The sequence below is a fragment of the Lepidochelys kempii genome, chromosome 3 (assembly GCF_965140285.1).
Source record: "Lepidochelys kempii isolate rLepKem1 chromosome 3, rLepKem1.hap1, whole genome shotgun sequence".
In the NCBI taxonomy this organism is placed as follows: domain Eukaryota; kingdom Metazoa; phylum Chordata; order Testudines; family Cheloniidae; genus Lepidochelys; species Lepidochelys kempii.
In genome coordinates this window covers 205507340-205522315 of record NC_136382.1, presented here as the reverse complement: position 1 = coordinate 205522315, position 14976 = coordinate 205507340, and the positions used below count along the sequence as shown (strand labels likewise).

The 14976-nt window shown below is 45.5% G+C and overlaps 1 protein-coding gene across 1 annotated transcript; it reads left to right on the top strand.

Annotated features, from left to right (window-relative positions):
* Window positions 1-2856: 2856 nt before the first annotated feature.
* Window positions 2857-6829, top strand: RBBP9 (RB binding protein 9, serine hydrolase). The gene is made up of 5 exons (XM_073339754.1): window positions 2857-3043; window positions 4517-4559; window positions 5386-5491; window positions 6126-6211; window positions 6522-6829. The coding sequence occupies exons 1-5, from the start codon at window positions 2927-2929 to the stop codon at window positions 6746-6748; spliced, it is 579 nt and encodes a 192-aa protein (XP_073195855.1). The 5' UTR covers window positions 2857-2926; the 3' UTR covers window positions 6749-6829.
* The last annotated feature ends 8147 nt before the right edge of the window (window positions 6830-14976 follow it).

The window sequence follows — 14976 nt, the reverse complement described above, 5'->3', positions numbered from 1 at the left end:
CCTTCCAGTGGGCGCTGGCGGATGGGGGTGGAAGCGGGGAGGGCAGCTGTGAGTCCTGGTGATGTGGGCATCCCCCAGCAGCCAGCCAGCTCTCTGTGCCCTGGGCATGGGTGCGGCTCCCCTGAGGTTCCCTCACCAAGCCGCCTCTCCCTTCGCCCCCCTGAGGTGGAGACCACACGGCAAACGTGCTCACCTCGCCACCCCGCCGTGCCAGCCCTGAGGGTGCCCGCCTCCTGGCACAAACATCACCCCGACTCCGAGTGCAGTGACACCCCACAGTCACATCAAAGCCTCGCCGCCCCGTGCCGCTTAACAGCCTCCTTCGCCCTTGGCCCTGTCACGTTAAACAAGCCGCGCATTCAAAGGCCCCTTTCTCACGTCAAAACGTGTGTCCCCATCTTGTACCAAAGCATCCTTACGTGGCAACAAAATGTCACCCCACAAATTGCCCCAGGCCCTGACACTGAGCAGAGGATCCAGGCAATGTGGGGTGGCCCAGACAAAGTCAGCACAAACACCAAGACAAATGGGAAACCTGTGGGGTGGAATAGGTATTCTGACACCATCTCAATTGATGCTATAGAGATGGCTATAAAACAACGGCGAAGTCATGTTTAACAAAACACACGCAGTGATGGTGGGTGTCTGCAGGAAGACTGAGGGCCAAGCTCACAACTGGTATAAGGGACTGAACCCAGTTTTGGAGACTCAAGACCTGATGTAGGAGGGGAATTTTTCACTCTTTTAGAGATACTATTTAATGGACTATGTGACCACTAAATAATCCCAGTACTGTTTGTATACAAAGGGCTAAGGCCCTCTATAGTGCTGGTAAACCAGGTGCCAGCTCTTGCCAAGGTCATATGCATTAGCTAAGAACTGACAAAACTCATAGCTGGAAACCTAGCCAGCTCACCTGTGTTAGTTGTGTTCAAAATAGGTATTAGTCTCATAAGAATGTATTTAGTGTTTAGACTCTATTAAATGCTTGTAAATTTCTGCATGCATTAACCTCACTTGTCTGTATTCCTTCCTACAAGGTAAAATATAAATTTGTTTTATAATTATAAAAATGCCTGACTTGTGAACTCAGTCTCTCCCCCACACACACCCACGCCCACCCAGCAGGACTATCAAAAATTAAGTGGGCCATCATAGGACAAAAGCTTTGTCATCTCTCACAAGGGCTGGAGCTAAGAAACAAAAAGCAGAGATCCTTTTCCAGCACAAATCCAGGTTTTCTCACCCTCCACCCCCCCACACAAATTCACTCTCCTGCTGAATTTGTGTGTGGGGGGTGGAGGGTGAGAAAACCTGGATTTGTGCTGGAAATGGCCCACCTGATGATCACTTTAGATAAGCTATTACCAGCAGGACAGTGGGGTGGGAGTAGGTATTGTTTCATATTCTCTGTGTATATATAAAGCCTGCTGCAGTTTCCACGATATGCATCTGAGGAAGTGAGCTGTAGCTCACAAAAGCTTATGCTCTAATAAATTGGTTAGTCTCTAAGGTGCCACAAGTACTCCTTTTCTTTTTGCGAATACAGACTAACACGGCTGTTACTCTGAAACCTAGGGTTATATAAAAAGCATAGGCCAATGTTAGCTATATAATTGCTATTATATTTGTGCTTAATACTATTTATGCTTAATGCATATAAAATACATATATATGGTGCAGATAATACGTATTATTGCTTCCACAAGTGGAGCTGAAACAATGGCAGCAACAAAGGGAAAGTGGACTAACACGCCCAGTGTAGATATGTCTTCAGGGGCTATGGTAGTGTATTTGAAACATTGCGGTACTGTTCCTTATAGTCACTCCCACACTAAAATCTTTAACATAAAGTTGCTCAATTGTATTTCCTCACATCAATGCAAACACTATAAAGCGAGAAACGCATATGTTAAAGCAACATTCACACCTGCACAATAACAATCTGCCCACTGCCACCAATGGTCTAGGTAGCTATACCATGAGGCTAACGCCATCTCTAACACATTCAATTCAACTCAGTGCTCTCATCAAAGAACTCAGAATTACACTACAATTTGCAACCTTAACTTTGACATTCCAACCTACTTTATTTAATCATCTAAAGACAATTATAATCATTAAGACAATATTAGCACCTTCACATACAGTACACCAGACAGAGACCCCAAAGGCTGATCACATTCTCAGATGTTCTTACCTTATCAAAAATATAAGCCTATACTGTATAATATATTTACACTACATCTTTCAAAAATTATATCAGCTATCCAATACACACTGCTAAACAAAACCATACACAAACCTTATTGAAATTTATGCTTAGGTATATTGATAATATTCTCTACTGAAAATAATAATTAATAGTAATTTGCATTGCATTAGTGTCTGCAGACCCCCAATTGTGGACCAGGACGGGCCCCATTGCGCTAGACACTGTACAAACATTCAAAAAAAAAGGTGGAAATAACAAAATTAACAAGAAGAAGAACTCTGTGTAGCTTGAAAGTTTGTCTCTCTTGCCAGCAGAAGTTGGTCCAGTAAGAGGTGTTACCTCACCCGCCTTGTCTCTCTAATATCCTGGGAGTTGGGACCAACATGACGACAACACTGCAAACAAAATTGACAAGTAGCAGGTAAGGCGCTAGCTCCCATTGTGATTGTCAAGTCTTTGACGTGTCGCTTTTGTCTCATTAACTTGTGCTTTGGGGTTTCTAAATTAGCTTATTTCAGAGAGCAACAAATGACAGCAAGGACCACACTGTGAATAATTTTCTACCGAGAAAACTTCAACTCCCAAGATGCCTCCTTTCTGCCTCCATTTCCCAGCCATCCCAGGATCCCCTCTTCTTGGCTTCAGAGTGATTGCCCTGTTAGTCTGTATCAGCAAAAGCATCTGCTCCTGCTGCTGCAGTGCAGCAGCAGCATGTTCCAGGTGCGGCAGAAGCTTCCTGCCACTAAAGCTGTTATCGTACCTGGGAACGGGTCAGGCGATATCGAGCAATCCAACTGGTACAGATGGGTGTGGGAAAGACTAGAGGAGGTGAGACGTGGTGATGACACGAGGTTTGATCTGACTGCATTTATTTACTCTTCTCCCCACCAGGTGTTTGGAACACCCTGGATCAGGCACCTGGCTTCTTTTCCTCGTCAAGCTGTGTGCCCCAGTCTCTGCTTCCCTTTTGTGAGGTTTAGCATCTATGTTCCCTTTCTTTAAATCCACAGCTGGCAAGCAGGAGGGGGACTGGGGAAGGGTCTAGGCCAGCGGTTCTCAAACTTTTTTTTTTTCGCCGACCACTTGAAAATTGCTGAGGGTCTCGGCAGACCACTTAATGATCTTTCCAAATGTTGTTTGTACCGTTAGCTAACTATTGTAATGCGCTTTGCATAAAAGTGCTATATATAAAAAACCTTAATAATAATAATAAACGTTGTTTGTTCTCCAAATAAAAGCAAACAACTCATATTTTAATATCAGTAGTCTTACCTTTCTAATGCAATGGATGTGCCCTCTCTCCCGCACCAGGACAGCCCCCCAAGCTGGGGCTGGGAAGGAGAGGGGGTGTTTCTCCCTGGCAGCCACAGCCCTGCACGTTCCAAATTCCCCCCAGCTGCCTTCTCACCCTACTGCCCGCTCCCACCTACCCCCTGCCTGTGCAGCTCCACTAAATAGGTGGGTGGCCCTTCATTCTCTCATGTGTGGCTGCCCAGGTGTGCACCTTAGAGGGAACTGTCCGCGGACCACCTGAATGGAGCTTGGTCCGCGGACCACAGTTTAAGAATCTCTGGTCTAGGCAGAACTTCTGCAGTGAATCAGAGAGCGAGAGAGAGAGATCATATAGTTTTTCTTACTCTAATAAAGTTCCTTGTTCAGCATTAGAAGTAAGTAACTTTCTCTGTGATTCTTGTCTTTGTCATATAACATCCCCCCCTCCCCTCAGGCTTGTTCAGACCTCCCTTTTGGGGGAAGATCCAGCACACTGATTTGAATGATGCATGAAGGATGCAGTATATGATGCTTTATTGCTCCTCTCGGGACTCTCACCTGGTTCCCTGTAATTCCACTCGGGTATTTCTGTTATGACGTTCAGCCACTTGACATCATATGGAGGAGAAAGTTAGCACAGAAATAAGGGATCGCTCTTAGTGAGATGCAAGCACAAGAGTGCAGTGATTGGTCTCCCAAGGGAGAACCCCAAAAGGTATGTTTGAGAGAGATTGCTGGTAATTCAAATGAGGAGTATTTGTAAAATCAGCAATCTCCCTCCACCCAGGGTATAATAATTTGCAGTGTGTACAGTGCTTTACGTTTTCAAAGGACTAGGTAAATACTAGCTACTCACTCTTCTCCGTGTTCCCCAGTCCACCTCAAGCGTTCAACCTTTCAACCTGACACACTGTAGCAAGGCCCGTCTTTGAAGACCCTCTGGAGGAAAGTGAGCAATCCAGTAGTTGTCTAACTTTGCTTGCTAAGAGACAACCTTTGACAGTGCAATCATTGGTATTCTCCACACAGATACCTGGTTTCCAGTGTATACTTCGAAATATGCCTGACCCAAGTAAGTCTGTTTTTTCTTGTCCCCTTATTTTGCCTTATCCCATGCTCAATATTTCCAGAAAATGAATATGAGCCTGCACTATCTCAGTGGCTGTCTTCATGCTTGGGGAGTTGGTGCACCCCCAGCCCAGAAGGAGATCCATAGTGCATAGCCTGCTCACATGCTTTAATCGGGAGAGGGCTTGGGATGCTCATCTGAATGTTACGTGCACATACTGTGATGCAAAACATTGCTCGTGCACAGACAATACATGTTTGACTAAGACCTGCAAGCCCCAGAGATTCCACGGGGCCCTGGATGAGCTGGAGCAAACTGGGGAGCTCGGTGGGGAAGTGTTCATGAAGGCTGACATTCCAGATCGCTCTTTCTGCCAGTAGTTCTAGACAAATAGTCTCTGTCTCAGCCCAGTTTCCAGCAGACCCCGGTGTCCACAACACCACCACCACCATCAGGACTGGTGTCTTTGTTGGCAATCTCAGCCAAGAGGCCAAAGACTGAGCCGTGAAGGTTAAACTACACACTGACCCTTACACCTGGCACCTCCAGCTCCATGTGGAAGTGCTTTTTGGTGGGGTAGCATGGTTGGAATTTGCACAGCTGCAGTGTACACTTGATGCATAGTAGGGATAAACAGAGGCCTTTGGTTTCCAGGGCTGCTAACCTAACCCCTTTCCCAAGCAATAAGTACACGGAGAATTAAACAGAGAGAAAATCCCTGAAAGAGATGCACACAGAGCATGCCAGCCGGGGTGGGGAGGAGGGGAAGAGTTCATTCTTTGCCAGATAAGGAAGCACAAAGCAATTGAATCGCTTCTCTAAAAATCAGTTACAGCTCGAGAGAGAATCTGGCTGCCATTCATGGAATCAGAACTCCATTGCGATGAGCAGACTATCATTATTGGACACAGTTCTGGTGCGGCTGCTGCCATGAGGTACAGTACAGGGGACATTGCACAGAGCTTCATGTTTCACACTCTAATGTGATCAGGCCAATTTAAGCTAATGATCCCAGTTCTGCTTGACTTGAGATCAATGGCAAAAATACCCCCTGACATCAGTGTGAGTAGAATGCTTTTAATGGGATTAGAACCATGCATAAGGGATTCAGGATTGGCTCTGTATTGGGCCTCTGATCTGCCATTGAAGAACTAAATATGTACCAATGGGGACGGAATGCCACGATAAAACACCCCCACCTCAATCGAATGTAATAGTTTGGGTGCTATAGCATTACATGATCCATCTGAAAATCCTTGGGTGACTTGCCTGTAGCTGTAACCTGTCCAAATCTTTTACATGAACTTCACCCCATCTTTGCAGAAAGGACATTGTAGAGCCCTGCTGTCAGATTCAGTCAGTTACTTCGTCTTGACTTCTGCTGTTCCCTGCTTCTCGTTCTCCTTTAAATGTAAAAACAATCTAGATTTTTTTCATGTTCTTAAATGATAGATTAGAAGGTAAAAACCATCTCCCAAAGGTGCAAACTGCTTAAAATGACAGGAACTATGTATTGTGTACGAGAATGATGTACAGCCGGCTTAGTCACCTGGCTCCTTTTTTTCTCAGGTTTGCAGAAACTCACAAGGTGTATGCAGTTATTTTAGTGTCTGCTTACGTTTCCGACTTGGGAGATGAGAATGAAAGAGAGAGCGGTAAGTTGATCTCATCTGATCTACGTGTGGCATTCTCTTGAACCAATAAAATTACTAGCATGACATTCCCTAATAATGTGAAAGGAGAGTCCTGTCCTTTCACATATGCCTGCTTATCCACAAACCGGAGACTGATTGCTTGACACTGGGCAGTCAGAAATCTTTTAAATCCGTGACTGCTCCCAGTTTGCATCTGGTCCCAAGAAGAAATTTATTTGCATTGGAAATTTACAAGGAAGTAAACAGGACATTGAAGATACCACAGAGAGGTTAGATTCAGTTCCATAATGATTGTTTTTGTGCCCTTCAGGATACTTTAACCGACCTTGGCAATGGGAGAAGATCAAGGCTAACTGCAATCGCATTGTGCAGTTTGCTTCCACAGATGATCCTTTTCTTCCCTGGAGTGAGCAGCAGGCAGTGGCCAATGAGCTCAACGCAGAGCTTTACAAGTTCACAGACAGGGGCCATTTTCAGAGCAGTGAATTCAATGAGCTAATCAGTGTGGTCCAGGGAATACTCAACAGGGCTGCTTAAAGCAGGGCCTGTTCATTGTGTGTAAAAAGAAAAGGAGGACTTGTGGCACCTTAGAGACTAACAAATTTATTTGAGCATAATGCGCCAATAAATTTGTTAGTCTCTAAGGTGCCACAAGTCCTCCTTTTCTTTTTGCGGATACAGACTAACACGGCTGCTACTCTGAAACCAGTTCATTGTGTATTTCCTTACCTTGGGGGCAGGAGGTGCAGGCTGTATTTTCTTCTGAGCAATTTGACAGCAAAGATCTAGAGCAGTGGCTTTCAAACTTTTTTTTTCTGGGGACCCAGTTGAAGAAAATTGTTGATGCCCACAACCCAACGGAGTTGGGGATGAGGGGTTTGGGGCGTGGGAGGGGCTCAGGGCTGGGGCAGAGGTACAGGGATGAGGGCTGTGGGGTGTGGCTGGGGATGAGGGGTTCAGGGTGTGGGAGGGGGCTGTGGGCTGGGGGTGCAGGCTCTGGGGTGGGGCTGGGGATGAGAGCTTTAGGGTACAGGAAGTGGTTCCAGGTGTGGGGGGGCTCAGGACTGGGGCAGGGGATTGGGGTGCAGGGTTGGGGTGCGGACTCGCCTGAGGCGGCTCCCGGTCAGCAGCGCAGCTGGGGTGCAAAGGCAGGCTTCCCGCCTGTCCTGGCACCGTGGACCGTGCTGCGCCGCGGAAGTGGCCAGCAGAAGGTCCAGCTCCTAGGTGGAGGTGCGCAAGTGGCTTCACGTGACTCTCGCCTCCAGGCACCGCCGTTCCCGTTGGCTGGTTCCCAGCCAATGGGAGTGCGGAGCTGGTGCTCAGGGCAGGGGCAGCGCGCAGAGCCCCGTGGCCCCCCGTGTAGAAGCTGGACCCGCTGCTGGCTGCTTCCAGGGCACAGCGCGGTGTCGAAACAGGTTTAGCCTGCCTCAGCTGGGCAGCTCCACCAATGGGACTTTTAGCGTCCTGGTCAGCAGTGCTGACCAGAGCGACCTGGTGCCTGACAAGCCACGACCCAAAGTTTGAAAAACGCTGATCTAGAGCACTCGCAGTCACAAAGCACGATTAAGACCATGTACCATGTGAGCAAAGCTTGAATCATCAGCTTGCCTGTTCTCTGGCAGCAGGCTCAGCCCCCACACTGCCAGGAACTAAGAAAGAATTGACTGTTCATGTAAAGGTTACAGATGGATGGAATGTGTAAGGGAATACAGTGGGAAGAAAATGAAATCTGAAAGAGAACAGCTAATCCAAGGGCTGGATGGGCACTGTTTGGGAAGTCCTCACTCTGCTTTAAGGACCAGAGCCAATAGCCATTGAACTCAATGACAGGTTTCAGAGTAGCAGCCGTGTTAGTCTGTATTCGCAAAAAGAACAGGAGGACTTGTGGCACCTTAGAGACTAACAAATTTATTTGAGCATGAGCTTTCGTGAGCTACAGCTCACTTCATCAGATGCCAATGCACCCGGTATTTTCCACTGAATGCATCCGATGAAGTGAGCTGTAGCTCACGAAAGCTTATGCTCAAATAAATTTGTTGAACTCAATGGGCGCCTTTCCATTAATGCCAAGGGGCTTTGAATAAGGACCTCCTATAGCGTTGTGATCATACTTCCATGTGTTCTCTTTCCCAGTTCAGTTTTGCTGTGCAGCTTGTAGGACATGCCAATTCTTTCGCCCTGTCTTTTTGCGCTGATTAGATTCACGGTTTCGAGGGTGATGATGATTTTTGCTTACTTAAAAAAAAAAAAATCAAAGCCTTTGCAATCTCACAATAACATGGCTTTTGTTACACAAAATATGTATTGTTTCTTTTAAGGAGTTTAGGCTGTTATGTGAGTCTATTCCAATACCTGCGGCTCAAGGCATGGAGATAGAGCCACAGATTTTAACATCAGAAGGGACCTCTGACGGAACACAGGCCAAAGAACCTCATCCCCTAACACCCTGTGATGGTGTGCTTTAAAGCGACATCTTCTGCATTATTGCTGTCAGGCTGTTCTTTAATATTATTGTTTCCAATAAAATACTGACAGGTTGGTCTGAAAATTGGCAATGTAACTAAGTAGCTGCCACTCCATTAAAGTCAATGAAGTTACACCAGTCACAAAGAGCTATTACTCCAGACCAGACAACTAATATTGGTAATTAACACGATAGCATAGGCATGGATATTTTGGGGGAAAAAATCAGTGGCTGTGCAAGAAAAAGGGTATGGGATAAAAATCTCAGATATTGCTTTGTACTTCAGATAGTCTCCTTTTCTATTTGCTATGCAAACCTGTCTTAGTGCAGCAATAAAAGGTCCCTCTTGCATTAGAGAAGTACATTCCTCCCCTGGTGTTTTGGGAAGATCAGTTAGACTTGTGAGGGCATTCTTTCCAGTTACCCATTTACTACTCTTCCAGCTCTACATGAATCGGGATGTGGGTTCAGGGTGTTGTTGCCAGGGAGGCAGTTTGTCTTGCTGCATACGGGACAATGCAAACTTTTATTAAATGCTTTAAAAGAAAAAAAAATACATTAAACATTTTACATAGAAATGATCAAATTAATCTGTGTATCACTGCGTGTAATTCCCTCTTCACTATATGTGCGTGTGTACAGGCCTGCATGCACACATAGGCCCAAGCGTATGCCTCTAAACTTTAGAGTCTGAAGTTTTTCAAAGAGAATAACTGTTGCTTGACAGTTTCTCAGAGGCTGTCAATTATCCTTGGTGAGGAAGTATCATTTTGAGGTGTTAGCTCTCAGGCCCTGATGTTAAACTCTCGTGGTGTCTCCTCTCAAAACAGGATAAACACACACAGTTACGGAGAGCGTAAGCTTTTGGGGTACGTCTACACTGGGGCTTGGGCTGTGGGACTAAAAATTGCTCTGTAGACTTTGGGCTCAGGCCGGAGCCCAGGCTCTGGGACCATCCCCACCCCCTCATGGGATCCCAGAGCTCGAGTGAGCCCTAATGTCTTGACCAGGGCCAGCTGCGGGTGTTTAATTGTTATGTAGACATACCCTTTGAAGCCGGGGCTGTCCTTTTGTTCTGTGTTTGTACAGTGCCTAGCACAACAATCGGGTCCTGGGGTGCAGTACATAGAATTAACAACAGGGGAGGGATAAAAGAAGTGCAGTAAATGCTGCTTTGTCTCCTGCCTGGGTGGCAGTTCAGTTGCTGGAAAGCTACAAACAAAGTACATGCCCCAAGACTCCGTCCGACACCCCGGGATCTGGCTTTACTCCTCCGCTCTGGGAAGTGTCTGGCTGATCTACATTTAATTTCCTCTGGCCAATCTGGGGGAGACCAATCTTTTTCACTGAGGTTGGGCTGCCCAGGACAGCTTTTTGCTTGGAGAACTGGCCCCAAAGCCTTGCAAGGTTAGAGCTGTGCTGGCAAAAAGACAAGATGTCGGAAGAAGGAATAAGACAGAGGGTGCAAACTCTCATGCTGGGAGGGGGTGACAAGAACCTTCATACAGGGCATCACCATGGCACTGGTGATGTCATTGCTTGCCTTTTTGTCTGAACCAATCATAATATCCATTTCAGGGTCAGCAAGAAAGGCAACAGGTAAAGCCCCAGGTCCCAGCATGGGTGGCCGTAGTGATGACCACAGTGAAGAGAACGGCCCCTGTGAGACTGATGCCGCTGCCCCACTGAGCTATGTGCATTGCCCAGCACTCCCCAGAAGTGCACAGCAGGGTTAGGAAGCTGGTCTCATCTAAATGACCCAATCAAAGCACATTTTTGATGGTCCACGTACAAACTTTCCCTCGTCTTGCAACGATTTGCCTGTTAGCTTGGGTAGCCTCACGAGCTGCCTGAGCCCTGTAGTCAGTGGATCTTTTAGTTCAAACTCCCTTTGCGTCACATCATTTCTTTGTCTCCCTTCTGGGCGTCCTTTCAACGAGAATTGTAACATCCCAGCTACCCAGCTAGTCACACCGGCTTGCTTCCCGCTTTTCACGCCCTTTGAGATGTCAGCTCAGGGGAGGGCTCAGCACAACAGAGGGTTTTATGGATCTCCTGTCACTCATTGAGGCGCCCCTCTGCCATTCTACTGTGTGTGCCTGGTGTCGAGCAGAAACAACAAGGCGCTGTGTCTGTAGTGGGGACGAGCCCTCTGCAGAAGCACTCTTCGTTAGACTGAGCACCGTCTCACTGTCATAATGGAGACTCCTAGGGCAGACTCCACGGGGTCAATAATTTGATTTGCAGATTGGTCCAGCACATCACAGTCATTTTACACACACACACACACCCCCCGCCCCTATGCAGGCTCTGGCCTAAGGCAGCCTGAATTGCCAGGGAGCAGCCTCTTCAAATAAGGATGGGGCTTTTCTTTTAAGAGCTTCCTGTCTTGCTCATGCTGCAGAAGTCACGGCTATGCCAAACCTCTGCCCCCGCTGGTAATGGAATGGACGGAAATAGACCTTGCAGTAGAAAAGGGGGAAAAGATGTTGTTGTTTTTAAATCATTTTGAAGGCTACAGCTTAGCACAATGGGTTCACGGTCCATGACTGGGGCTTCAAGGCACTATGATAATACAATTAATAATCTTCTTCAGACTGGATGCTAAAAACCCACCCTATTCTCCAAAGGGAAGACATTGGATACAAATGCAGGACTACCCAGAATAGGCAGCAGATGGTGCTCGAGGAGCAGCAGATAAACCTAACTAGCCCTTCACTATTTCCAGTCAAATGTAACAATGAAAAGAGCCTGAGAGTCACAGGGCAAGTGGTTTCTCTATCAAAGATCCTGGTATATCATTATTGACACAGTCTGTAACCTTTGGACTTTTCTGTGGAAAGGTAGCTCTGGTAGGCATTGTTAAAGAGCACCTGTTAGCTCTGTGCTATCAGTATATGCCACGCAACCTGGCTACTGGAGTTAATTTTTTCTACCAGGAACTAAAGCAGATCTTGTGTCTGATTTCCCAGATAAGAACAGTATTTGGGTGTGACTATCATCAGCTTGCATTTGGACTGTTAGTTTCAGATCCCCAGCCTGCTTTATAGGGCCTTCTGGCCAATGAATTTCTGATGTTTGAACCGTCTCTTGAGGGTTTGAATGCTAGTGAACCTCTCCAGGTCTACTTTAGTTAAGGTTTAGACCAGCATTCTGCTTAAAGCTTGACTCTTCTAACTGCTCTAAAATCAGCACGGGTTTTACTCGGCTAGATAAAGGATTCAGAAACACAGTCTGCTCAGACATTTTTTCTTTGGAGGCGAAGTTGAAATCCAGTCATAAATTCTAGATTTAAAGGTCAGCAGGCACCTCTGTGATCATCAGGTCTGACCTCCTCAAAGGGTCTGACCTCCTTAAAGCTGCTCAAAGATCTAAAGTTTATATGAATAAGATATTCCATTTTCAGTACAACATCCAGAATCGTGGTTCCCTCTAAACCAGTGTCTCTCAACCTTTCCAAACTACTGTACCCCTTTTCAGGAGTCTGATTTGTGTTGTGTACCCCCAAGTTACACCTCACTTAAAGACTATTTTCTTACAAAATCAGACATAAAAATACAAAAAAGTGTCACCGCTCACTATTTTTCAGTTTCTCATTTTTACCATATAATTATAAACCACTAGTGAATGCAAGCACAGCCATACACTGCCACACTGGAGTCCATCTTCTCAGTCACACCAAGGAAACTGAAGGAGGGATAGCTCAGTGGTTTGAGCATTGGCGTGCTAAACCCAGGGTTCAGAGTTCAATCTTTGAGGGGGTCATTTAGGGATCGGGGCAAAAATTGGGGATTGATCCTGCTTTGAGCAGGGGGTTGGACTAGATGACCTCCTGAGGTCCCTTCCAACCGTGATATTCTATGATTCTAATTTGAAAAAGAAAACTGACTGTGTTTATTCTGAGTTTGCCGTCTCTCCTGAGAGGGACAGTGGAGACAACATAAACCAAGTTCAGAAAGGCCCAAATGATAGAAAGCTTGTTCTTTATTTACTGAAACACATTTTTGCTACACCCAGCAGGAGTTTGATTTCAGAGACAGTGAAATAAAATTAGTAGCACCCCAGGGTTCCCATGAGAATTCAGGGCCCCATTGTGCAAGGCACTTTAGAGACACAGGTAGACAGATGCCAACTTGAACTGCTTAATAAACCAGTTCTTCATTGGTGATGTGCTCTAAGACTTCCAAAATACATTCACATAGCAGGAGGTCTCTCTCATTTCCAGTGCCATCCATCCATAATATTGCGCACATAACAAGGATATGCTGAAATTTCAGCTTCTGGTACTTGTTATTTCTTGGCAAATCAGTTTCTAGCTCTAGTTTGAAAAAAACTTTCATTGCAGGAGGCCCAGTCTCAGACCAGGACCCCATTGGTCATTCACAATCTACCTTGGACAGTTAACCTGAGTAGACAAGACAAAGGGTACAGAGAGGTGAAATAACTTGCACAAGTGTACATAGCAGAAATGGCAAGCTGGAAGTCATGAGACTCCAGTCTTACGATTCCCTTTTCATTGCCCTACTCACTAGACCCCATTGTGCTAGGTGCTGCACAAACACAGAACAAAAGTCTCTCCCTTGTACTTTAATGCTAATTATCTTTCTGTGAGTAGACAATGGATCCTCAAGCAAGGATTAGAGTAGCTCAGGTTTCCTGAATCAGCATTCCTGTTATCCTCTCAACACCCTGAGGTGAGGACTAATTAGTCTGAAAGATAAGTATCCCTCCACTATGTCACAGCTCATCTGCCTGGAAACTTGCTCCTCTTGAAATTACTATTAAAAGATGTAGCGCTGCAACTGTGATCTGGTCTACTCTTAAAAATTAGATCAACCTTGTTACATTGCTCAGGGCCTGCACTGAAGCAAGGCTAAGTATTATCTAGACCATCCCTGACAGGAGTTTGTCTAACCTGCTCTTAAAAACCTCCAGTGATGGAGATTCCACAACCTCCCTGGGCAATTTATTCCACAGCTTAACCACCCTGACAATTAGGAAGTTTTTCCTAATGTCCAGCCTAAACCATCCTTTGTGCAATTTAAGCCTACTGCCTATCCTCAGTGAATACGGAGAACAATTTGTCACCCTCCTCTTTATAACAACCTTTACATATTTGGAGATTGTTACGTTCCCCTCTCCCCCACCCCCCACTCAGTCTTCTCTTCTCCAGATTAAACAACCCAGTTTTTTTAATCTTTATTGTCCTAGGTCACATTTTCTCCAGCAGAGGCCTTGTCAGTGCAGAGTAGAGTGGAAGAATTGCTTCCCGTGTCTTGCTTACACTCCTGCTAATACAGCCCAGAACGATGATTTTTTTTTTTTGCAAGCGTTTTACACTGTTGACTCATATTTAGTTTGTGATCCACTCTAACCTCCAGATCCCTTTCCGCCGTACTCCTTTCTAGGTAGTCATTTCCCATGTTGTATTTGTGCAATTGATTGTTCCTTCCTAAATACTTTGCATTTGTCCTTATTGAATTTCGTCTTATTTATTTCAGACCATTTCTCTCGTTTGTCAAGATCATTTTGAATTCTAGTCCTGTCCTCCAAAGCACCTCTAACCCCTCTCAGTTTGGTATCATCCACAAACTTTATAAAAGCATACTGTTTATGCCATTATTTAAATCATTTATGAAGATCTTGAAAGAAACAGATTTAGGACAGATCCCTGTGGGATCCCAGTCAATATGCCCTTCCAGGTGGACTGTGAACCATTGAGAACTGCTCTCGGAGCACAGGTTTTCATTTGGTTGTGCACCCACCTGATAGCAGGTTTGTCTAGGCAGGCTATATTTCCATAGTTTGCTTATGAGAAGGTCATGTGAGACAGCATCAAAAGCCTTACTAAAACAGATATCACATCCACTGCTTCCCCTGCCTCCATAAGGCTTGTTACCCTGTCAAAGAATGTGGTTAGGTTGGTTTGTTATGATTTGTTCTTGACTGTTACTTATCACCCTATTATCTTATAGGTGCTTACAAATTGATTGATGGAGCAAATAATTAATTATCTTTCCGGGTACCAAAGGTAAGAGGACTGATCTATAATTCCCTAGGTTGTCCTTATTCCCTTTTTTATAGATAGGAAGGAACTATATTTGCCTTTTTTCCAGTCCTCTGGAATCTCTCCCATCCTCCATAAGTTCTCAAAGATAATTGTTAGTGGCTTAGTGATCCCTTCAGACAATCCCCTAAGTATTCTAGGATGTATTTTATCAGGCCCTGCTGACTCGAAGACGTCTAACTAAATTCTTGTTCTTTTCCTATGTTAGCCTCAAATCCTACCCCATTTATACTC

Excerpts from the sequence above, each read along its gene's own strand:
- RBBP9 (XM_073339754.1), top strand. The coding sequence starts at position 2,927 with ATGTTCCAGGTGCGGCAGAAGCTTCCTGCCACTAAAGCTGTTATCGTA. Across the intron at positions 3,044-4,516 it reads TGTGGGAAAGACTAGAGGAG|ATACCTGGTTTCCAGTGTAT; the intron begins GTGAGACGTGGT and ends TTCTCCACACAG. Across the intron at positions 6,212-6,521 it reads TGAGAATGAAAGAGAGAGCG|GATACTTTAACCGACCTTGG; the intron begins GTAAGTTGATCT and ends TGTGCCCTTCAG.